The 23,980-nt window shown below is 47.5% G+C and overlaps 1 protein-coding gene across 3 annotated transcripts; it reads left to right on the top strand.

The window, feature by feature from the left end:
- The first annotated feature begins 452 nt into the window (after positions 1-452).
- Positions 453-21,764, top strand: IP6K2 (inositol hexakisphosphate kinase 2). 3 transcript variants are annotated; one of them, XM_030501229.1, is made up of 7 exons: positions 453-542; positions 15,184-15,482; positions 16,508-16,910; positions 17,590-17,812; positions 18,569-18,744; positions 19,419-19,594; positions 20,981-21,764. In XM_030501229.1, the coding sequence occupies exons 3-7, from the start codon at positions 16,862-16,864 to the stop codon at positions 21,476-21,478; spliced, it is 1,122 nt and encodes a 373-aa protein (XP_030357089.1). In that variant the 5' UTR covers positions 453-542; positions 15,184-15,482; positions 16,508-16,861; the 3' UTR covers positions 21,479-21,764. The 3 variants fall into 3 exon arrangements, with proteins under 3 accessions (XP_030357089.1, XP_030357087.1, XP_030357088.1); XM_030501227.1 differs by lacking the exon at positions 16,508-16,910 and having other exon boundaries at positions 20,981-21,763; XM_030501228.1 differs by lacking the exons at positions 453-542; positions 16,508-16,910 and adding an exon at positions 9,252-9,705.
- The last annotated feature ends 2,216 nt before the right edge of the window (positions 21,765-23,980 follow it).

The raw sequence follows: 23,980 nt of genomic DNA, 5'->3' as shown, positions 1-23,980 counted from the left end.
CTTGTTCTCAATCAGCACTGAGTTAAGGAGAGCCCCGTCCATGGCTGCTGCTGCCTGCAAGTCAAGGAGGTGAACTCCAAAGATCGCATAGGGCACAGGGAGAGGAAACCTGGCTCACACCAGGCAGGGCTGGCACCGGGATGAGGGCGCCTGGGGCGGGTGCTCCAGCTCGGGCAGAGGCGCTTGCCTCCAAAGCCAGAGGCCATGCCCTGTGATCACTTCACAACGCAGGTCCCGCTGGGAGGCACGGAGGGGCTGCCTCCCCCGTTGGTGCTGCCAGCCGGACCCGGCTCCCCGGGCAGGGGCTCGCAGCCGCGCTGCTGCCCGGGCCCGCTCCGCGCCGCCCGCCCCGGCTGCCCTAGCAACAGCGGCGCTCGCGGCCGCCCAATCAGCGGGCGGCGCTGCGGGCCGAGCCAATGGGGAGGCGGGCTGGAGGGCGGGGCGGGCTGGGGTGGGGGTGGGCCGGCCACGCGCCCCGCCGCCATTTTGACGTCTGAGGAACAAAAGAGGCGAAGCCGCCGCCGCCGCCGGGCTGACACCAGGTACCGGCGCGTCCCGCCGCTCCCCGCCCGCCATCGCTTCCCCGGCCTCTTCCGGGCCGGCCGGCTCCGCGTGCGTACCGGGCGCTGCCGCCGCTGTGTGCGGTGCAGCGGGCTCTGCCGCCGCAGGGCCCAGCCCCGCCCGCTGCGGGAGCGCGGTGCCGGGCCTGGCGGAGCCGGGCGGCTCCCCGCGGGGGATGCTCGGCGGCGGCGGGGGGAGCCCCGTTGCCGGGTCAGCGGGGCGGGAGCGGGGCTCTGCCCTGGCTTCTCGGGCGGGGAGCGGGGCTCTGGTCGGGCATCACCCCGGGGGTGCGGGTTTGGGCCGGGATGCGGGGAGCGGGCACACCGGCAGCGGGCACGGAGCATCCCCGTCCGCGTCGCGCTTCCTGCCGAGCCTTTCCCCCGCCGCGGGGCCGTGCGGGGGGTTACCGGGGCGGGGGGTGGATCGGCCGCACGGGGGCTGCGGTTGTGCGGCCGTGTCCGGGTGACCCCGGGCCGGTGGTCGCCCCTTGCCGTTATTCAGCAGTTCTGGGCTGTCTGCATCAGAAGGCGGCGGCGGTCCGTTTGCCGGGGCGATGGGTGTGCTGTGGGGCTGACGGATGCTTCACACGCTCGGTAATGACAAAATGCAATAAAAAAAGGTGTTCGGGGATGTGTTGCATAATGGGACGCGCTGCTCACGAAATACCCTCCTGTGTGAAACGGAAATACCGGGTGATGTGATGTTATGAGCTGGTTTGAGCGTCGCAGATCTATAATTCCTGTTTAACGTGGCTGAGGGCCCTCAGGCTCTTAAACAAAAACACGGCGGAGGCTTTGGGAGTCGGCATTCCGTTTAAGAAAATAAATGTTATCGCTGTTGATAGAATAACAGTCTGTTGGTAGTTACACCCTGATATGTCCTTGGCCTTAATTCCACTGTGAAAAGTACGCCGATATCTTTACTGGTATGTGCTGGAATTTAATTGCCCTCTACTTGTAGCCTTTTTATTTCTTAGACACAGTGCTTTCTGTGCCCCGTATACTCCGGTGCTTTCAAAATGCGTTCTGTGCCCATACGCTTTTTTAGGCTCGTGAGCATCTAAGGGGGAAGTTCTCTGTCAAATAGTGCAATTAGAATTTAATATTTGGTTCTGGAACATTAAAGCTGATGTGAGTTAAAACTTTTCAGTCAGCTGGTGTGTTAAGGGTCGTTATTCAACATGTAACACTGAAGTGAGCATAAAACAGTTCAAATTTGACATTTGAGAATGACAGGGTCAGGGTTATTTTGGTTTTTAAATGTCTAAGAATTGACATCTTTGCTCATAACTTTGCTTATGTAAGAGAAAAGCTATTTGTAAAATGTAAAATTGTCTTTAAGTTGAGATTAATTTACATATTTTCAGGGCTTACAGTGAAATTAAGGGCTGGAAACTAGGTTTTTACGTACGTGTGCATCCACACACAAATACGTGTGTGTTAAAAAAGGGCTGATTAATTTGTTTGTGGCCTGTTTAGCATTTTCCAGCTTGTTGTTAGACTCTTTCCTTGCTTGAAGTGTATTATTGAGTGAGGAAGAAGCCAATGATTTAGCTGCCAGAATTCAGGAAAAAGTCTTCAAAAAAGAATTTCTTCAAGCGCTCAGGAGTGCTCCTGGGTAAGGGTTGGTTACAGCTCTTTGTGTGTACTTGTTTGTGACACTTTCAGAACTTAAACTTGGCATGTAGCTTTTAATAAATCTGTTAATTCAGTTAATTGAAAATCCATTTTCCTGCCTTTTCTGTCTTTGCTGTTTACACCTTCCTGAAGAAATTACCTGTTGTCTGTGGTACTTTGGTTGTACAAGTAATGTAAGCTTTATGTTGCTGTTTCTTCTTGAGGAAAGGTAGAGCACAGCAGTTGTATCCATGTGGTGAAGGAGCTGGGAAGCTGCATAGTGGTCAGTCCTGTGAATGCTGGGCCTTGTGCTCTCCCAAATTCTTTCCCTGCCAGTTGCTTGCAAGGAAGGCTTCAGATTTGTCAGGCATGTGGTTTTGAAAAAACAGGATGAGAAAAGGTGTTAGAAACTCTTTGCTGCTCGTCAGCGGATGGGCCTCCAGCCTGGTCACTGGTGTGGTGGTACTTTGGTTGGTCTCTGATCAGCTGGGGAGTGTGAGGGGGTATTTGTGGGCTGGGTTTTCTTTCAAAGGGTAGAGGAAGGATGTACACCCGGCGGTGCTGAGGCTGTCTCAGTCTGTCAGCTGCGGTGCTGAGGACACAAATATCTGCCCTTTGGTTTAGGCGTAGGTGGAGGCAGGGAAGTGTGTGCTGCCAGGTTGATGGTGGAAGACTTACTTCACTGGTGACATAAATTCCACCAGGATATTACATCTAAAGAGATAAATTAAGTAGAAGTAACTCTTGGAAAAATCTTGTAATTCTTTACTGTCTGAATCCCTTCGGTGACTTGATTTAGATAAGGTCTGGGGGAATTCTGGAGTAGCTGATATTAAAAGTTACTTTTGATGATTCACATCTGATGGTGTTTGGGAGTCAGGAGACAGCTGAGGTGTTCCTCTGGGAGGTCAGGAGTGCTGCTCCCACAGCCGAGTCCGTGCCTGCCCGAGCTTGGGAGCGGTTCCAGATCCAGGATAGGCAACACAAGTGTGTCGTCAGCAATGCTTGTGATGCTGTCCTGCCCGGGGAGCTGCGCTCTAGGTGGGAAGGGCTGGGGCAAAGGCAGGGCTCTGAACTGAAGCACGAGTTGATGTGGGTTTTAATGCGAAGCTGAGGTGTAGCTTCTTCCTGTTTGATGTAGTTCGTTGATTTCCTTAATATTTCTGCACCAATGCTCAAACACAGAACTTGTTTAATGAGTAGGAGCCTATTCCAAAAGTGCAGTTACTGCATCAAAAGGTTGAAAGGGCAGAAATTTAGTTGTGGTTAAAAAAATGTTAACTTGTATGCACTCTGCTGTTCTAGCTGTGCCCAAAGGTGTGTGGGCAAGAGCTGAGTGCAGTAGGGTTTGAAGCTTTATTAGGCTGACATTTTATATTCATAGTAATTCTTGTGTATCTGGTGAGCATGGGCCAGAACTGAAAGCTATCATGGGCTGGATCTGAAAGCTATCAGGTTTATACACTGGCGTTTGGAAAAAGCTTGCTCCCTCTCATTCAGTTCATCCACTTATCAGTTGTTGAATTTGCTGATGCTTAAGCCTGTCCCTGTTGGCAGGAGCTGCAGTTGGTCTCCAGGCAACGCCGGGCTCTGAGCATCTCTGCCTGCTCCAGAGAGGAAAATTTTCCATTGCGGGGAGAGGATTTTTCCTCTCGCTAATTCTTTTATCTGGCTTTGTGTTGCCCAAGGTTATTGTATCTTTGAAACAATACAGGGACAGTTTTCAAATATTAAGAGGCTACATTTTAGGGTTTTCAGGTATAACTTCAGATGTGTGTTTCTGTTGCTTTTGTTAGAAATACCTCATTATAATGCTATTTTGGAGCCTTTCTTAGTAACTGTGTTTCAGAATAATTCCCCCCCCCTTTTGCAAAAACCTGTATGATACAGTATCATGTGCCGTAAGTAGCTAGAAATTTCTCTCCTTGCAAAGTCTGAAGTACTGGAAGACATAGTGGAAGCAAACTTGCTTGTTCAAATGAAGGTCTGATATTGGTTGTGTTTAATCAGGTACTTAGGAGCTTGAACTCATCACTGAAATCTTTTGCAGCTTCTTGACTTGTGTAGCACCAAGTCTTTGAGGTCTTACTGTGTCTCAGAAATGCTAGAATGTGTTAGAACAAGGTAATGATGGTCTTTGAAATAAGTACAGAAGGACTCTCACTCTGCTGGTTATCAGGTATTTCACCTGCAGCCACTGACAGCCAGTGTCTGGATTGCTGCTGCGCATGGAGGATTGTCTGGTGGAGATCGTTGGAACCAGTTAGCGCCCAGTTTTGCATTGCTTTACTGGAAGAGGAAAGGCTTGCTCGTAAAAGGGTTTTGACCACTGAGAGTCTTTATGAAGAGAAATAGTGCGTGTGTGTGAGGAATGATTGGGTAGGAGACAGCGCAGGCGGTGGCTCTTTTGGAGCTGTGAACGTCACCCAGTTAATAGCCCCAACAGAACAGGTAAGCACTGAACTCCTGCAGGAGCCTGTCAGCTGTGGTGCCTCTCCTGGTCCCTGGCTTTTGTCCCGCTCTTGACATCCAAAAGGTTGGAAGGAAATGAAAAAAACCACCCAAATAAAAATCTGGGGTTACTTGCTGAAACTTGTTAATGATCCCCAGATGCTGAGGTGTGTAGTGAGCAAGTTCAAGGACAGAAGGCACCATTACTTAAGCTATTTTTCCTCAGAACAGTCACACTTAGAAGCAGCAAGGCTTTGGGGGGGTTGTGCCAGAATCTGTGTTGAATGAGCAGCAAAAATGTTGATTTTTACAGTCTTAAAGCACAGGGGCCTTGAGCATACCCACATTGCTGTGCTGTGATGCAGAGATGTTCTACACTGCCTGAAACCTTCTCAGGAATTGGGGGGCTGCATAATTTCCTGCTTTTTGGTGACCTCTTTGTTTTAACATTTGTTCTTTTTCATACTGTTTTGCAGAAGCGCAGTGATTTATCTGCCTTGTGCTTGGCTCAGTGGGGACAATATGACGGCAAGTGATTTTTTTTTTTTTTTTTTTTTTTTGTTAATGGTGACATCAGTTGGATGAATGTCTTCAGTTTCACTTCTCTTTTTTGTAAGAAGGAAGTACATGACAGCATCATCTTGTTGCCTCGGAGTCGTTGGCTCTTTCAGAAGGTTGATTCAATTTAACTGGAGATAGGAGGTTAAGTCAGTGGAGGATGTGTTCATATTGATCTATAACTAGTGTTGTAACAGGGAATCTGGTCAAGCTAACTCAGGAAAAAACTGCATCTGGCTTAATAGAACCAGTCAATTTTCTGACATCTGTGAATATTAATGTTAAGGAAATAGTTCTAGATGGGGAGGGAACAAAATGGTTTGGAGAATCATTTTGGAATTCATGCAGATAAATAGTCTCTCATGGATGAGGAGTAAATGTTGTAAATGCTGATGGAGCTGCAGTGAGTGTGTGGTGAGAGGTCTTACAGTTCCTCCATGGAAACACCACCTTTCCTGCCTTTGAATGTAAGTGCTGAATGGTGATTTCTTGTTTAAAAGTGCAAATAATGTATTAAGATCACTATGCACAGTTTGCTTCCTAAAATTCTCTTTCAGAAGCTTGAATTGTTGCATATTTTCTCCTGGCTATGCTAGTTTTAGAGGTGCAGAGTTGGAAGATGAGCACAGTGGGGATGGAGGGGCTGTGTTTCAGAGTCTGTGTTGCAGAGTCTTTGGCACTCATCCTATCTGAGTCTTCCTGTTTGATCAGTGACGGTTTCTCTGACGACAGTTGTGCAAACCAAACTTGCTTGTGCTGTAGATTCACTGCCTGCTATAAAAATTGCCTGTAAAGCAACAGATGTGTTTAGGGGAATGAGACTGACCGTGGTTGTGTCCATTACAAAAGCAGTGGCTCTTCTGCAGTGAATGCAGCATCTCGGCCCGCGGGGTGCTGAGAGCAGACCAGCCGAACCCCTGCAGAGCTGCCTTTCACAGGTTACTGACACGGATAAGCGTTTTCTCAAGTGGTTTTGTTACTGCTGTTTGAATATGTAAACTGTATGAGATTAAAATGGATTAATTCTTTGACAGTGATTGTTCTGGTGAGCCTGTAATTGGCTCCAGATGGTGTATGTGAGATCACTGAGGGGTGAAACATGAAATACAGAAATAATTCTTGGGGTTGGTTTTTGGTTTGGGGTTTTTTTCCACAAGTGTTTTTGGATGACTCTGCAGGTGAGCTTGTACAAAAGGTCCTTGTCCCTCTTACTAGGGAGAAACTGTGCTCAAAGTAAGGGCTTACTGGGGGAAACAACTTTCCCCTTGATTTTGTTGCTCCATGTCTGAGTCTATCTTGTCAGACTCCTTTCCTGTCCTTGATCTACTTGATCTATCCTGTCCTTGATCTATCCAATCTACTGCAGTTTAACAGGAAGCACAGTGAAATGACTCTTTAGTGTTTTGGGGTGAGCATCCAGGTATCTTCATAACTTTTTAGGGAAACTTTTTAGAGGTCACTGCATCATGTACACTCTTTTCCCTTTAAGATGCAGCCTGGTTTGTGTTATCTGATTTGAGATGTGTGTTCAGTAGTTTGAAAAGTTTTGAAACAAATACAGTTAAAGATACGTTAAACGCATCTCATGAGCTTGAGCTGCTTTAGGACAAAACCTCACCATCTGTTATCAGAAGTAAAGTCTTGGAACCTACGCTTGAAGAATTGGATGGGCATTTGAAGTCTGACTGTTTACTTCTTTGGGTACTTCCTGACCATTTTCTACAAAAAGGGACTAAACTTCTTCATTTTAAGTATGTTGACTTCAAATGAAGAGGTTGACTGTGTAGGTGAATATACACATGAATGAAGCATGTAATTGTGCATTTTGGGCACCATCTTCCTGTAATAGTTTATTTACTGTTGATCTTTGTGCTCCTGGAAATTTTTGGTCAAGGAGTTAGATTGGATCATAGGATTTGGGCATCTAAGCTTAAATTTAACAATCTCTAGTTTAATCATAGCTTACACTGAGCACTAGACTATGCTAGTGTTTGTAGTCTAAAATATGTTAGGGACTGGGATTTCTGAAGGGAATACACGTAAAGTCTTTCTGTAGTTCAGTGATCTGACCTTTGAACAGGACTTCACAGTTCTTTTGAGCAGCTTCTCGTATGTGACGAGTTGCTCACAGCTCAAGGGCCAGTCACAAAGATGTCGGGTTCTTTTTATTGAGAGGCTACAAATACAGTTCCCAGACTGCTAAATTCATGGTAACAAGAAAGCCTTGGATGTATTTTAATCTTGGTGCTAGAATTTCTAGCGGTTTTGGTATCTTGAATAACACTTTCATGTGTGTAATCCACACAGTTTAGCTCTTGCTGTCATATTTTTGGGAGATTAAAGGCTGAATGCTATTTCGGTTTCTCCACGACAAAGGGCAGTATTGTCTTTTTATAGCAACTGGTGGTTTTAGCTGCTGGTGCCGAATACTGTTTTAAGATGGATCAGTTTCTAAATAGGAAGTATAAGTAGCTTAGTTTTGGTGGTTTGGGTTCCTTAGTTTCCATGGCATTTTTACTTAGAAAAGAAGCTGGTTCTTAAATTACACATTCCCTGGAAAAACTGCATGGCTCAGGACTGCATGTTCTTTTCTGGCTGAATATGCGTAGTAACCTGTAACTTGGCTTTATTTTAGTTCTAGGGAGATAAAATAGCTTTACTTGAGAGGTGAAGCTGGCGTTTCTCCAGAGCTTTGTGTATGTGGTGGTTGAGTTTACAAATGGTGTAGGGAAAGCTGTTGTGTTTTGGGGGATCTCAAAATACTATTGTACTGAGCACGTAACCTCCTGACTGAGGTTTGGGGAGTTGCAGCCCAGGCACTGCTCTGCAGGTTCTGTTAAGCAAAAGCTGGAAGCTCTTGGAGACTGCCTGGGTTACTTTCCCTGCTTTCCCAGGCACAAGGATTGGGGCACTGGGTTCCTCCTAGGAATGTAGAGCTGGTTTAAGGACGATGGGGATAACTGTGCATGAAGAACAACACTAGAACATTATGCAGCTTCAGGTTGTTTTATAGTTTGCTTCCTTCAGAGGTTATGCCTAATGTTCTGCAATTCTTCATTTCATCTGTTAAAGCTGTATTCAAAAGTCTTTCTGGTATTTGCTACAAGAGGTGGCTCTGCAGCTGTGGTGTTACATTTTCAGGTGCAAATACCTGTCTTAACCTGTGTGGTAGTGTTAATTTCCCATAGTAACTACTGCTGTGTTTGGGTTATAATTAAAGGAATCAAAACTAGAACTCCATGTTTAGAGAGTTAAAGGAGATAACTTAAACATGCTGCTGGCTTAAAAAAATGGGGTTGTGCTGACAGTGCATCTTTCTGTACACTTTTGAGCATCTCAGTGCACTGTCATTTCTATATTACAGATGAAATTCTTACTGTACAGAAAAAGCCTGATGATCTTGTTACAAAAAAGGGACCTCCAGGTGCTGGCTTGCGCTTGAGTTTAGAGCAGAGCAGGATCTGGAGTGTAGCACTTGGGAGGCTTTTGCCATGGTTGCCAGTGTTGTTCTGCCCTCCCTTTCTGTAGAGAGGGGGGGGGAAAGACCTAGAGGAGCAGTACCTTCAGGTGTGACATACCTGACCTGAGGCCCTCAGAAAAACCCAGGGCATCTCAGGGTGGTGGTCTGCAGTTTCAAACTGCCCAGAGATTTATAAAACCCATTTGGTGGTTCTGAAGATCTGTCAAATGCTTACAGACATGTTGGAACACTTTTTACAAAACCTGAATGCTCTTTCAGCTGAGTGTGGCTTGTCCTGTGCCCGTGGTGGGTGAGCTCTGGCACACAGCACAGGATTTTCTTAAAGTCTAATGCTGGTGGATGTTGTTCAATTTTACTGTTAAATTCCTCTAGTAATAGAGCAGGAGAAATGTATAAACTTGCTCCGGCGAGTTCCTGTAACTGGTGTGGAGGAGGGCCGGGGCTGCTGCTTGGATGAACTGGTGAATGGGTGCTTCCCACCCGGTAATGAGCATCCCTTCTTTGTTGGTGGGAATCTTTGGTTCTCAGCCTAATGTTACACCAGGATCAGCTCCCTACCTCACTAGGCAGGCCTGCTGCCCAGCAGCTCTGCAGCGTTCCCAAAGAATGTTATGAACGTGTGTTGTAGAAACTTCATGCATGAGTTCACGTGTAATTCTGGGTTCCTATGTTCAGTCTGGTTTGTGTGATTACGTAAATTAATTCAAGAGATTTCTTTTTCCTTTCTGTCTGGAGAAGTTTTCATTTTTCCAAGCTACAGCAATGTGGTGCTGCAGTTACCAGCCATTTAATAATGATAGATTGATAAAAAGAGGAAAGTGTTTCAGCACTTCCAACAAGCATGTGGTTTCTTTGGTCTTGCCCAAGACCCTACATTCAACAAGAACTTGCTCTTTTTTTGGCTTTTTGTATCAGTGGGTGATGTGATGGTGGATGCATTCCTACAGTGCCTGACTCCGTCACCCTCATTATTTACCAGTGTAAGCTACAGCTAAAGTGATCCTGCTTGGAAGAGGAATGCACATGTAGCCTCAACATGTAGGTGTGGATAAGTTGGTATTTTACTCTTGAATTTGCAAATGTTCCTGCTGAGTATTTTTACAAAGCCTCATGCTTACTCATCTCTGGGTAAAGTCACGTGGAGATAACTTGATGATGGCTACATTGATTTGCTGCAGCAGAGCTTAAATAACCTTGTCTTGTGTAGCAACTTACAGCTCAGCATCCTCTTTTTTCTTTCCACTGCAACAACTTAGTTTAAAGTTATACTTAATGAAAAAGGTTTGGGGTTCCCCCCTGCCCCCACTCTAGTCTGTCTTTTAAAGCAAGATCCATGGAGTAGTTTTCTGAAATACCTTATGGGTCTGGGGGTTTCCAGGCACTACCCAAACTTTACCATTTGGAGCAGGTGACCGTTGCAAAGACCTGCAGCATGTTGGTGCCTTGTGTTACGTTTTGTCCTTGTCCTTGGGGAAAACAGAAGATGAGAGGACTAAAAGCAGTGTGCTCACCTGTGTGGTATATTCCCCCCAGAGTGATGGGGGATCCTCTTGCCCCCGATGCTGAAAGCTCTGAAGTCTGCTGGGTCACATTGGCATTACTTGCTGTTCAGGGGAAGTTTTTTGTTTACAAGGGGGGGAAAAAAACGTCTGAGGATCAATAGTGTCAGTGCAGCCTTGTACTGAAGAGAAATGTTTGTCTTCAAATGAGTTAGCAGAAGGAGTGGTTGCTTCCTGTAATCATGCAGAGTTTAAGGCTGCTCTTAAAGCTTTTCCCAAACCTGCAGGATTTTTCTGAGCACGTTCTTACATGGGCTCTGCATTTCAAGGTTAATCAGGTAAAAAATTAGAAACCTCTAGTTTATTGCTTTAATAGAATTAAATTGTTACCATGCAAGATATAGAAGGCTTCAAAAGCCATCCTAGTGTGGGACTTGCATTGTATTTAGTGGTATAATGCATTCTCAAAGTGCGGAGTCTGTTAAAACCGTTGTGATGAATGAATGCAGAGGTCTTTTTTTCCATTAAGATGCAAAAAAATCTGTTGTACAGGGTTTGCTCCCTAATCTGTATGTGGCTCATCTTTAAAATGTGATTTTGCCTTCCTGGTGCTGTTTTAAAGCAGCTAACTGGGCAGTAGAGGATTTGGGTATCTCCATTCTAGTCTTCAGACTCTCATCTTCTGATGTCCTTTCTCAGCTGATGCTCATTTCTTCCTGAGTATTCTCCGGGTTGAAGCAACTCTCTCTTTGGCTTCTCCAATGGGTCACTGATAACTGTTGTTTTCCGTCCTGTTGGCTGGCTGTGCCATTCCTCTGTTTCCTTGAAACCTCCAGAAGGGACTTTGCTTTGGTTCAGTGCGGCTGTAGTGTCCTGCAGCAGCTCTGCTCTGCAGGTACCTGCCCCATCAGCTTCCTCTTTGCACTGCCCACTGAACTGAGGAAAGGGCAGGCAGAAAGCTTTGCTGCTTGCTATTTCTGTCACTGGGAAGCTGATTTATGGCTATTTGGAGCTGCAGGACTGACCTCCCAAAGTAAAATGTCTGTGCTTGGGAGAACCCTGTTCTAACAGATGGGTTAGGAGGGCAGCTCTGCATCGGTTACTCTGCAGTTTTGGGAAGAGGCATTATTTTTGAGATTGTTATGAAGGAAAGAGCTGCTGCTTAGTTGAAAGCTCTGTGCTCTCCAGAGGATCTGTTTCTTAATGCAGTTACATGTGGGACTAAGTTGAGAATCTGTAATGACATGAAATACCTTCCAGAGGATGCCGTCACCTGAGATTAGTGTTAAAAGTCTGACAACACGAGTTCATTGTGCTGTTCTTTTGATGGTCACTGTCTTACGTGAGTGAGAATAAGATGTCTCTACATGTCACTTCTGTTTTACAGACTTGGCTTTTAAACACCTTCTGATGATTACTGTAAGAATGCATTGCTCAAGCTTCTGTTATTGTATCTAGGTGTGTTTTTATTCACTTCAGGTTATGTCAGATTTCTCTCTGAAATGCTTGAAGGAGTAGTCATTTTGTTGTTAATATGTCCTTTGAACAAAAGATCTTGGCCAAAGGCCCTTAAAAGCACATAGGAGGAGAAGGATGGGTACACTGAGCCCACGTTGGGTCTGGAGAATTGCCTAAAACCAACTCTTCGGGGCTCTTTGTTGCCCCAAGTGTTGGAAACTGCCGGCTGTAGAGTGGGAGGAAAGGCAGTGAAGGGCATGGTGCCTGTGCTGGTCACAGCCATGCTGCTGAGGCTCTTGGGCTCAGGTCAGAGGGTTTATTTCTAGGGAAGTGCAACCAGTTTGACATACTTGTGGGGTTGTTTATGGAAGTGAGGTATTTGTAAATGAAACAGAGCAAAGCATTTCTGATGGACATTACAGTTGTGCTCTAGGTATGGTTGTTAATCTGCATGGCACAATTCCCAGTACTGAGTAGAGCCAGAATGACAAACAGATCCTGCTTGTTTGGAGTGGTGATGCAGAGAAAAAACCCTTAAGATCTTACTAAACATTTTTTTGCAAGTGAGAACAACTTTGTTGGGTGAAAGCAAACTGAATTTATTGGTAAACAGGTCTTCTTATCTTGAAAGGCTAAAATATATCAGTTGTTCAAAGTGCAAGCTAAAACCTCAGGATTCATTAAAACCTAAGTTATTGACGAGACCGGGGGCTTGGTGCTGCCCTGAGCACTGTTGCTCTATTCAAATCATGTGCATTATATCTTCATAAGAAGGCAGCAAATGGCTTTGCACAAATCGGGAGCTGGGTTGAAGGCCCCATAGCAAGGAATGCCTTGCTGGTGCTGTTTTTTCCTTGTGCACGGTTCTGTCTGCAGAGCTGTGTTAATACAGTTTCAGCAGAGGCACACACTACACACATCTCATAGTAGAAATAACACGTGGGAGCTGTGCTGTGGTTTCCAAAGATAAACCCCAAGGAGAGCTCACTAATGCAGGCACAGTAAATGGACTTCACTTGTCAGAGTGTTCCCCTTTGTCTCTGGTAGGTTCACCTTTGCCTTGTGATCATGCAGACCGGGTACACTCTGACTATGTATAGATGCTTCCAACATTTCTCTCGTAGAAAAACAGCCCTGCCTAAACATTTAATAACTGGTATTTTTATAACATCAGGGCTATAAAAAACTTTCTTCGTTATCCCTCAAATGGGAAGTGACCCTGTGTGATGTGCTGCCAGGTCTGACTTCTTCAGGAAACGGTGGAGTAGTGTGAGTGGTCCTGTCCAGCTCTGTGCCTGGCGGGAGCGCGTGGTGCTGCTCCAGCACTGGGGTGTATGTGCAGGCAAACGGCTCCCTGGGGATGAGTTGGGTAAACAAGGGGGGGTGTTGTTGCACTAACAGTGTTTGAGGTTAGGGGATGTTGCAAGGTACTTTCTCAGTTTGAGTTGCTGCAGCTGCCAGTCAGTGTGTCTACCTCAGGGGTGATGAGGAGGGCAGCCACAGGATAGTAATACTGGTCTTGGAAAGAGTAGCTGCTGTGATGCTGTTGAAGTGGCTGTGCCAGGATAAAGCTCTGTCACCACAAGACCATGCACACACGTAACTGCCTCCCAGTGAAAGCTGGCACTCTTCTGGCTTTCCCTGGGAAATTCCAGAAGACTGGAGGCATTGTTGGCTCTAAGAAAACCCAGTGAAAACTCCTGAGGCTTATAAAATTACTGGTGCATTATACAAACACAGATTGATGCTGAAAATTTCTCTAATAGAAAGGCATATCTTACTGGTGAACTGATGTGGCTTGCTAAGTACACATCAGCTGGCAATTCGTATAACTGTAGAATCCCAGGCTGGTTTGTGTTGAAGGGACCTTAAAGCTCATCCAGTTCCAACCCCTGCCCTGGGCAGGGACACCTTCCACTAGAGCAGATTGCTCCAAGCCCTGTCCAACCTGGCCTTGAAGTCGACTTCCAGTTGAGTCTTGTGTGAAGCGCAGTGCAGCCCTGCGTGGAGTGGGTGCTCCTGCGTGGAGCCACGGAGCAGATGTGGCTCCAGAGCCTGAGCAGTGCCGCCTTCTGACTGCGGTGCCTGCGGAGGTGGGTGCACTGCCCGGGGCGCGGGGTCAGGCCGGGGCACGTGGCTGTCCCTGCACAGCGTGGCTCTGCTTGGTTGCCACATAGGTTTTTAAATAGGAACGGCTGGTGTCCAGGGTGGGAGTGGGAGGTTTTTGTCTGTGTGTCTCGAAGCTGTCGAGTTGTGGATGTTGAGGTGGCTGAGGAGCTTCTCTGGGGATGCAGTAGCTGCAATGAAGATCGGAGCTGAGTGATTTTGCTCTTATCTTAAAATACAAATAGCCTATTAGAAGTGTTGTTTCCAGGAAATACTATTCCAGCTTGAATTTTACATACTCTTGCAGAGGTGGCCTGAGCTTTTTCTGTATTAAACAAAAAACCCCAAAGCCCAACAAAACAAAACCTCAACCACCCAGTTACTTTTTATCAAATATGGCTCTTGAAAGACAGGAATTAAATCCAAGCCCAGCACAGTGGCTGGTGTGTGTGGGTGAAACTCCAGTCCCTGTTGCCCGCGGGTGCAGGTCAGCGTTCCAGGAGTTCAACTGATCGATCTGTTTTTCTGTAGCATTTAGTTGTTCAATGCAGTTAATGCCCTTACGTGCAGGGCACGCCGTGGGTGCCCGCAGGTCCCTGCCCTTCCACTTAACCGAAAGCTGGTCAAGATCTAAGGAGGACAAATAAAAATAGACCAGTGACCTAGAACACTTTGTAGTCTCTTTGAATTAAGTGCATTATTGTTCGCGTAATGATCTTCAGACAAAATAAGTATGAGCTTGTTTTTAGCTGCAGAAAGTTAATGATTAAAGCTTGGGTCTAAAATTAGAGCAACTCGACTTAAAAATTTACTGGAAGGTGGCGGCTGGGCCACGGTGTTGGGGTTTGGCCCTGCTTCCGTGCGTGCGTGCTGCGGTGTGGAACGGGGGGTACCCTGGGGTGCAGCGGCACAGCCCGCTCCTGGAAAAGGGCTTCTTGGCGTTACTTTTCCACGCGGAAAGTCTTTTCCATGCGGAAAGTCATCACCCGTGTAGCGCGTCAAACATGTGCCGTGTCGTTGTGAGCCAGCCGGTGCAGCCAGCGTCCGGCCTGGCCCCGCGGCTCTCTGCGCCTGGGGCCGCTGTCCGGCCGGGGGGACCCGTGCCCGCGGTGTCGCGGCGGGTTTCCGCGGGCTCCGCGCCGGGCCCTGCGGGAGCGCTGCCCGCAGCGCGCTCTCACCCGCGCGTGCGCGGCCGGGGGGGCGGGGCCAGTTCTCCGCCCCGCCCCGCGGAGCCTCCTATTGGCCTCGGCGCTCCGGGGGCGTGGTCGCAGCGCCCCTGTCTGGCTGCGCCGCGCGCTGCCCCGCAGTCGGCCGCCTGCGGACGGGAGGTGGTGCTCGGCTCCGTTCGGCCCCGCTCGCCTCGGCTCGGCGGAGCCTCGGTGGCCGGCTTCGGTACCGGCACGGTGTGCGGCGGCGCTGACGGCCCCGCGCTCTCTTGTGTTTGCTTTAACAGACTGTTGGATCGGCAGAAACACCGTCAGGTCTCGGAGGCTGCTGGGTCTGAACTGCCTTCACGACTGTCGCCGCCTTCTGTCTAATGTGCTACAAGGATGAGCCCAGCATTTGGAGCCATGGAAGTGGAGCACTATTCCAAGGGAGTTCTGCTCGAGCCTTTTGTCCACCAGGTTGGAGGACACTCCTGTGTCCTCCGGTTTAATGACAAGACCATCTGTAAACCCCTTATCCAGAGGGAACACCAGTTCTATGAGACTCTCCCAACAGAAATGCGTAAATTCACTCCACAGTATGAGGGTAAGTCTCCAAACCTTAGGATGGGGTCGGGCTTTGTTTTTCTGTAAACACAAGTGTGCTGTGCTCTCTGTTTCCTCTGAAATCTCTTCTGTGTGGAAGAGATTTTAGGGTTTTCTTTTCATGTATTTTGATGTTGTCTGAGGCAGGCTGTGGAGATGCAGGGTGGAAAGGCTTGCCAAGTTGGTGCTTGGGCTGACTAACAGCTTTAGAGTAGAGCAGCTCTGCTGGTGATAGCCCATGTATCTCCCTTAGGCCCAGGTAAGCAGCTGAACAGCTTATAAATGTTTCCAGTAATTCCCTGCTGCTTTTTAATTTTCCTTCCTTTTTCTTTTTTTTTTTTTTTCCCCCCACCGCTTATGTAGTGTTTGTGTACAGGATTTGGGGAGATTGGTTGGCATGTTTTGTGTAAACTTAGTTGTGCTCTCCCTTGTTTCTGGATTTCTCCTCTGCCGCTCATTTTGATTGCAATAAATACACGTCAGTAAGGTGTCTTGTTGAATATTTGCGGTGTTGTTTCTGCCATTAAGGAAATGAAAATTCATGCCATTTAGGTAGGGAAGGATCAAGGAGCTGTGATGAAGCTGAGTCAGATGTTATGTAGGAGTGGAAATTCCAGTTCTCCTAAGAATTGCGCTAGTTAACAGGAACAGTTCTCTTTCTCTTGGCTATTCCATCAACTGCCACCTGGTGATTAATAAATAATGAGTCTGAAGCACTTTATTTAAATGGGGTTGCTTTTTAAGGCACATTGATTTGAACAGCCATAAGGGTGACGAAGTTTTACATGCTGTGTGAAGGTGGCAGAAGACTTCAGAGGAGATCTTTCACAGTTAACACTCCCTGCACGCTTACAGAGACTTTTGACACGTCTGACTGCAAGTTCTGTTGGACTGGAAGAAAATGGCATCTTTGATACTTCTCAAGATGTGACAGAACAACTGTATTAGTGTATATGGCTTTTGGGGAGCGAGGGGAGGGATTTAGGGGTAAGGGGCCTCTTGGTCCATCTCTGTTACTTTTTCCAGGATAAAGCCAAAGGCGGTTTGCTGCCTGCCTCCCCCCTTTTTCCTGCTGTCCTTCCTCTGTGGCAGCAGGACCGTGAGTCGCTGCTGCTGCGCTCCTGGCCAGTGCCGGCAGTCTCGGAGCCACCAGCTCAGAAGTGCCAGTCTCTCACCGGGAGCTCTCCCCTAGCTGGTGATGAGCTGCAAGAGCTGCGCTTACTGATGGGAGAATAAAGAGAGAGGACTGAAAGTAAAATTAAACCCAGCTCAGAGCATTGTTATGGCTTCTTCATTAACCACTGAAACTCGCATCTGTTGGAGCACTCCACTGAGGCTCTTGAAGAGCAATGCTGTGCTCTGGAGGCTCCTGAGGGGAGGATGAGGGAAAATGCTTTCAAGGTTCACCATGTTTCTGTACCACAGACAGATCTGTTTTGTATTGCGTTCTTGTTACTTATTTCACAAGGCTGCTACATAACCAATATCAATAAAATATATCCCCAAAAGGATGAGAAAACTATGTATAACTCAAGGTGGTGATTCTGAGTGGAAGCTTTGGGACTAGTTTCTGTTGTAATGTGACGTTTTCCTTGTTTTGCTCTACTTGCAAGTCTTTCCCCTGGGGATCTATTAACCAGATCTTGTTTGCATAAGTGCTTTTTGCTTTGCTGTCATGCAAAACTTAAAGCTTTTTGTGTGAGATGTTTTTGTGCAGGTCACTCTTCACTGCAAGATGTTAACAAATGTTTTACATCTCACTTAGGGTCAGACCAGTCAGGTTTTTTAAATTAATAAAAACATTTATTAATTGAAATTGTCTCCTGTTATTATTTGATTCTTACTTGGCTGCATCAGAGAGAGAAAAGAACCTTTCGTATCATTGTCAATATAATGAACTGTCTTCTGTAAGGTGTCGTTTTTGTCTAGGTCTTTTGATATTTGTTAGGTTGGCAGATGAGGTTTGGCCTGGGGCAAGATAGAAACTAAGGACCAGGGTAAGAATAAACCCCAAAAGTTGCTGTATTCTCAGTGTAAACTCATGTGCTCTAAAAGGCTTTCTTATCACTTCAGCAATTCCTGATGGTCTGTGTCCTTTCTCTCTCCAGGTGTGGTGTCGGTGAGCTTTGAAGAGGATGAAGATGGAAACTTGTGTTTAATAGCATATCCACTGAATGGGGACCACGATAACTTAGAAAACTTAGATAATTCTGACTGTGAACCCAAAAGTAAATTGTTGCGGTGGACTAACAAAAAGACGGTGTTGTTAGAAAATGAGAAGATTTCCAAGGAATGGGTCCGGCAGCACAGGAAAGAGGAAAAAATGAAAAGGTCAGTTTGAGGGAACTGGAACGTGCAGTGTCGGAGCGTAACGATTTTTGCTGCAAGTTAGGATCTGGTCTCCAGAGAATTCCAGAGAATTCTCCAGAACTCTGTAATTTTTGGTTCTTCTGTTTTTCCTGACCTCTTCAGAGCAGACGGGTTCAGTGGTGAAACAGCCCCATTGTGGTGGGTCTTTGCAGTTCGTATTTCTTTATTTTGCTGTGCTGATAAAAAGGTTAAATTTGAAGCTGCTGGGGGGAAAAAAAGGGGGTGGAGGGAAAACCTCCCTGCTTGCGAAAGCACAATAGGTGTGAAAACCAGCTCAGAAATACTTATGTGAGAATCTTGCTTTATCCCTGTTGGTAACATTTTTCCCTTTAGTCAGTTACGGGGATTGTGCTCACTGCAGAGGGTGAGCTGTGCTGTGTGTGCCGGAAGCAGCCACCTTAGCAAAGGACAAACCTTACAGCTCCTTCTTGCATTACAGCTGTGGCAGTAATTCACACAGGTGGAGAGTACGGAAGTAGCATTACATGTTTTGCAATGTATTTGGCTATATCTAATTTGTATTAATATGGAAGTAGCTTTGTAAAGGTTGAAATATTATTGATGGGCAACTCATCCACTTGTACAGAAAGCAATATAAAGCTGATGCTGTTAGTGACGGTCAGCATTGTAGTTTGTAAAGTTAAACCCACTGACAACCTCTTTAAAGTGCTTTTTTCCTACTTGACCTCTAATTTGGTGCTTCATTCTGTTTTCTAGTCACAAATTGGAGGAAGAATTCGAGTGGCTGAAGAAATCTGAAGTCTTGTATTACACTGTAGAGAAAAAAGGGAATGTCAGTTCACAGTTTAAACACCATAATCCTTGGAGCATGAAATGCCACCAGCAGCAGTTACAGCGGATGAAGGAAAATGCAAAGCACCGGAATCAATATAGTATCCTTTCCTGAAAATACCTCAGAACAATGGATGAGCAGGGCTCTGCTTTCTATTCCTTATATGTGCCAGATAAAGTACAGAGCAAGCTCAACAGCAGCACAGAGACTCTCTGAAGCTGTGATTGATTTGGTGACTTTGTGGCTATCCAAGATGTCATAAAGTAGCTGGGTTGGGAAGTTCAGATACTTAATTCAGATCTATAAGTTGTGGATTAGTTAGTGGGCAGCTCTTACAGCTCACTGTGGTTTGGATCTTCCACAGAAAGCAGAAACTGCTGAAGTGCTTTTTAACTGTAGTGCTTCAGAGGTGGTCTGAAAATGTTTGTTAATGATACTGAAGCACACAAAATCCTCATTTCCCTCCGCCCCCCGAAAAGTCTCAAGTTAGATAGGAAATATTTTGTAATTACAGATCAGATGCCAGACTATATTTCTATATGATCCTGGCTACTTTTTTTCCCCACGTAATGTGGAAATAAGCTTGTCTTCTCTAGACACCAGTGAAACTGGAGCTAGACACCCACTCTGCTTTATGCCAGTTTTATGGTGACTGTAATTTGTGATAGGCTCCTGGGCATGTTTTGGATGTGCTTAAAGTTAAGACTGTGGCACTGTGATGATGGTTTCAAAACCTGTATTCCTCGTTGTGAGGATTGTTCCTTAACTAATCAGAATTCATCCTGCTGGAAAACCTGACATCTCGATACGAAGTACCGTGTGTGTTGGACCTTAAGATGGGCACCCGGCAGCATGGGGATGATGCCTCGGAGGAGAAGAAGGCCAATCAGATCCGCAAGTGTCAGCAGAGTACATCAGCTGTTATTGGCGTACGAGTCTGTGGCATGCAGGTGAGAGGAGAACCAGTTCTGTGCAGGGCAGCAGACCTGCCCCCGCTTCTGGTAGTGGGGTTTTGGCTTACGTAGCCATCCGTGTGGTACTGTCTTGTGTGCTCGTTTCCTTCAGCGAGGGGAGTGAGGCTTTTGAGTGAGCAGATAAAGGTGGCAGCACCCACAGGAGCAGATGCTCCGCATCACTCAGTGCATTCTCTGAGCACAACAGCAGCACTTCCAAACTGTGTGGTAAAATTACAATGAGCTGATGTTTTGGGATAGCACAGGAGCCAGCTGGAAAGGGGGGGCTGCCAGTGCCTGCACGTTGAATGCAGCATGTGGCGATTTGCCAGCATTGTTGAGAAGCAGTCGGTGCTGTCACTGGCTTTGAAAAGCCACAGATCTTTCACTGCTTCCAGTAGACTTGTTGCAAAGTGCAGATGAGAAGTGGCTTGGTCGGTGTGGTGAGACTCATGGTCAAATAAGGAGATAGTCGTGGACTTTCACCTGAGTGTTTTGTTTACCTGTTTCTGTATTCCTAGAGCCATAGATGGAAAACAACTTGTTTGTGTTTGAGGCTTTTCTGAAGCCTCTTTCCTCCCATCCAGTAGATTCCAGGAATGCCAGCAGTGTTTGCTGGGACTTGTTTCACAGCATGGCTGTTGGCATGTTTGGTGTTCAGCTCACTGTTTAACTTCAGGGAAAAGCAGGAGGCTGAAGTGGAAGCGTGGGTGCTGTGTTCCCAGCCCCGCTGTGCCGGGATGTGAGCAGGGCCTGGTGATTGTTCACCTTCCAGTACAGACCTGTGCTGGGAAACAAAGAGGAGCTGTGGAGGCACCTGCAGTCCCTGCTCAGCCCAGCTGCTGAGGCGTTACTGAGCTGTGTGGGGCACAGTCCACTCTGCTGTAGGAAGGAATCTTCCTGCAGGAGCACCTCTGACTTCTTCAAGTGCAGAGGCTGATGGGGCACACCTCGGTTTTACACTGCAGTGTTTGCTGTCCCTTAGAGCCCAGTGTTCTGGGAATGGCTGGTGTGCTGTGAGCAGGGCAGGACCTGAGCTCAGTGAGTGGCTGTGCTACAAGTTGTAGCCTCACTTTGGAGATCTTGGCTGCAGCTTTCCTAATCGCATTTAAACTCATTCTGACGTTCCCAGTGGAAAAGCCCAAATCTTAAACTGAAGGAATTTTCCATTTCCTCTGTGCCTCCGAGTTCCAGAACTGCTGGATCTGTTGTTAGCAGTTGCTGTAGCTGTGCTAGAGCGGTGTTTAAATGAGTAGTAGCACGTGATCCTGTAAAAGCTTTCCGTGGCATGACTTGTCTTCTGGTTTTATTCTTCTTCCTTAAGGCTTTGAGTCTATCCCCAGCAATTCAGCTATTCCTGTTCTCTTGTGTTTGTGTGTGCAGGTCTACCAGGCAGGCACCGGCCAGCTGATGTTCATGAATAAATACCACGGAAGGAAACTCTCGGTGCAAGGGTTTAAAGAAGCACTTTACCAGTTCTTTCATAACGGCAAATACCTGCGGAGGGAACTCTTTGAGTCTGTTATTAAAAAGCTGACTGAACTCAAGTCTGTCCTGGAGAAGCAGGAGTCGTACCGCTTCTACTCCAGCTCCTTGCTCATCATCTACGACGGGAAGGAGAGGCAGGAGGTTGCTGTCGACTCGGACCCGGAGGACTTGGAGGACCTTTCGGAGGAGTCTTCGGACGAGTCGGCGGGAGCGTACGCCTACAAGCCGAGCACCAGCACTGTTGATGTGCGTATGATAGACTTTGCCCACACCACCTGCAAGTACTATGGTGAAGATAGCGTGGTGCACGAGGGCCAGGACACGGGTTACGTTTTTGGACTTCAGAATTTAATAGATATTATTAAAGAAATAAGAGACGAAAGTAGCGAATAAACTGTGGATGCACGTCAGTAGAAAGCACTATTGTGACTCTTTGTATTCCAGAATTATTGGCCACTTTCTGGTGGTAGGAATCTTTACAGGCTCTGCAGGGATGGTCCCCTCAGGGTCAGACTTGTTCAGAGGGCATTTACTTACATTGGTGCTGGACCTAGCACTGGCAAAACTTGGTATCCTTATTTATTTTAACTTTCTTAAACATTCCATATTTGATTACTCAGATACCTCTGTTATCCCTGTGTGTATACGTTCCAATAAAATTCTTTTTGTTCGTTGTAAGTGATGCTTCCGTTGTTGCTGGTGACTGAGGAGGAGATGGAGCTTGGCTCTTTCTGATGCTGCGATGCTAAAGCAGCAGTTAACCAGCAAGGCTGCCCTGCACCTGTGCTCCAGGCATCCTGTCGTGGTGAGGAGCAGCAGGACCAGCAGAGCCAGCGAGCACCGGCCCTTTGCGGGGAGGCCAAGGCAGCAGGGCCTGCGTGGATGCGGAAGGATGTGACAGACCCAGCACAGGAGGGTGGATGAGAGACCTTCCGGGTCCCAACCGTAGTGGTACAACTGATGAGTGAGAACTTATCTCTTAAAACATCTCCCAACAACCTCCTGACCCAGGCACAGGGTGCCCAGAAAAGCTGTGGCTGCCCCATCCCTGGCAGTGTTCAAGGCCAGGTTGGACACAGGGGCTTGGAGCAACCTGCTCTAGTGGAAGGTGTCCCTGCCCGTGGCAGGGGCTTGGAACTGGGTGAGCTTTAAGGTCCCTTCAACCCAAACCACTCTATGACTCGTGTTTCAGGCTCTCACTCTGTGTAACCTGTTTCTAGACAGCTATTGGCATTTTTTCATCTAAGCTGAGCTAAAGTATGTGTAAAACTCGTCCAGGATTAGCTGCAGTAGCAGTACTGGGGCAGAGTTGGAAGGTCCCGAGCCACTTAATGCCTTCCTTGGGACAGATGGACAGGAAGGAAGTGTCGGAAAGTGAGAGGACAGTGAGTAACTGAAGTAACAGTAACACCAAAGCATGCGCTCTTCTAAAAGGAACATGTATTTATCCAACTACGGATAAATGCCTCCTCCCATTGTGAGGTGAGTAAGAAAACAGGGTCTGGAGGAGCTGAGGAGCGTGTGGGGATGTTGTTGCCTGTTCAGGTGCCCAGGATGGAGCAGGAGCAGCTGGTTGATGGTTCGCTGGTGCCTGGTGGGGCTGGAGCTTCTCCTGCTGTGCTCTGGAGAGCGGGATGCAATGGGAGCACTGCAGGTCCGCAGCGGGAAGGGACCCCCCCGGGCAGCTGCAGCTTCAGTTTCGTATTCCCCGGCTGCTGCTATCGAGTTCTCCCGATCAAAGTCTCTCCAATCACCGTCCTGTGCTCTTGCACTTGTGAAGAGGTTTCTCTACCTTTGCTCTTAGAGCGTTAGTGTTTGGTTGCTTTTTTTGTTTGTTCCATAGCGTTTGGGCACAAATTGATGTCAAAATTAAAGGGTTATTTTGCACAGGGGGGGTTTCCCCATCAGGTGGGTTTGCTGATCCTTCTTGCTGCTGTTTGAGTCTCCGGTTCTGGGTGCCCCATCGCTGTTCCTGGCACTGGCTGCAGCCACCCCTGGTTCTCTTTGTTCTTGGCACTGTCACTTGCCAAGTGCTCTGGGCAGTGCTCCCTGCCTGCTGCCCCCGAGCTGTGGGACTCGGGTGCCCAGTGCAGGGTGAGGGGCTGCAGGTGCTTGAGGTAGGGTTAGCTTTTGGTTGTCCTGCCCGGGGCACGATGCCCTCTGCTAATGAGCTAACAGGAGCCTGTCACTGGTGCTGCCTTTGAATGAGCTTGTGCAGATTCATCAGATACACGGTTTGACTTTGTAGTCTGAAATTAGCAGGGATAAAGTCCTCTAATGTACTTGTTACGTAGGAGCTCCAGAAGGAATTCATAATAATCCGATGAGAACAATCGCATTTGCTCTGATGCAAGCTGCCTCCAGAACAAGTCCTCTTTGTCTGCTGCCTGCAGCCAGGGACCTGCCTACTCAGAAATGCTGCCAGCGGTGTAAGCTTGGGCCTAGACCTGCCCCAGGCTGGTGCAGTGTCAGCAGCCAGCCCAGAGCACTTGGGGGTGCAGATACAGGTACAGACAAAGCTCATCCAGTCCCAAGCCCCTGCCACGGGCAGGGACACCTTCCACTAGAGCAGGTTGCTCCAAGCCCCTGTGTCCAACCTGGCCTTGAACACTGCCAGGGATGGGGCAGCCACAGCTTCTCTGGGCACCCTGTGCCAGCGCCTCAGCACCCTCACAGGGAAGAGCTTCTGCCTCAGAGCTCATCTCAATCTCCCCTCTGGCAGGTTAAAGCCATTCCCCTTGTCCTGTCCCTACAGGCCCTTGTCCAAAGCCCCTCTCCAGAGGAGGGGACTTCAATAATATTTATATTACTATATAATCATGTTAATCCCCAGGTGGAGCTGGTGCTGCTGTAGGAGTGCAGGGCACAAACCCGGCCCCTGGCCTGCGCTGCTAC

This window comes from Strigops habroptila, chromosome 11 (assembly GCF_004027225.2).
Source record: "Strigops habroptila isolate Jane chromosome 11, bStrHab1.2.pri, whole genome shotgun sequence".
Classification (NCBI taxonomy): Eukaryota; Metazoa; Chordata; class Aves; order Psittaciformes; family Psittacidae; genus Strigops; species Strigops habroptila.
Note: the sequence above shows the minus strand (reverse complement) of the source record. Positions and strands in the feature narration are given on the sequence as shown.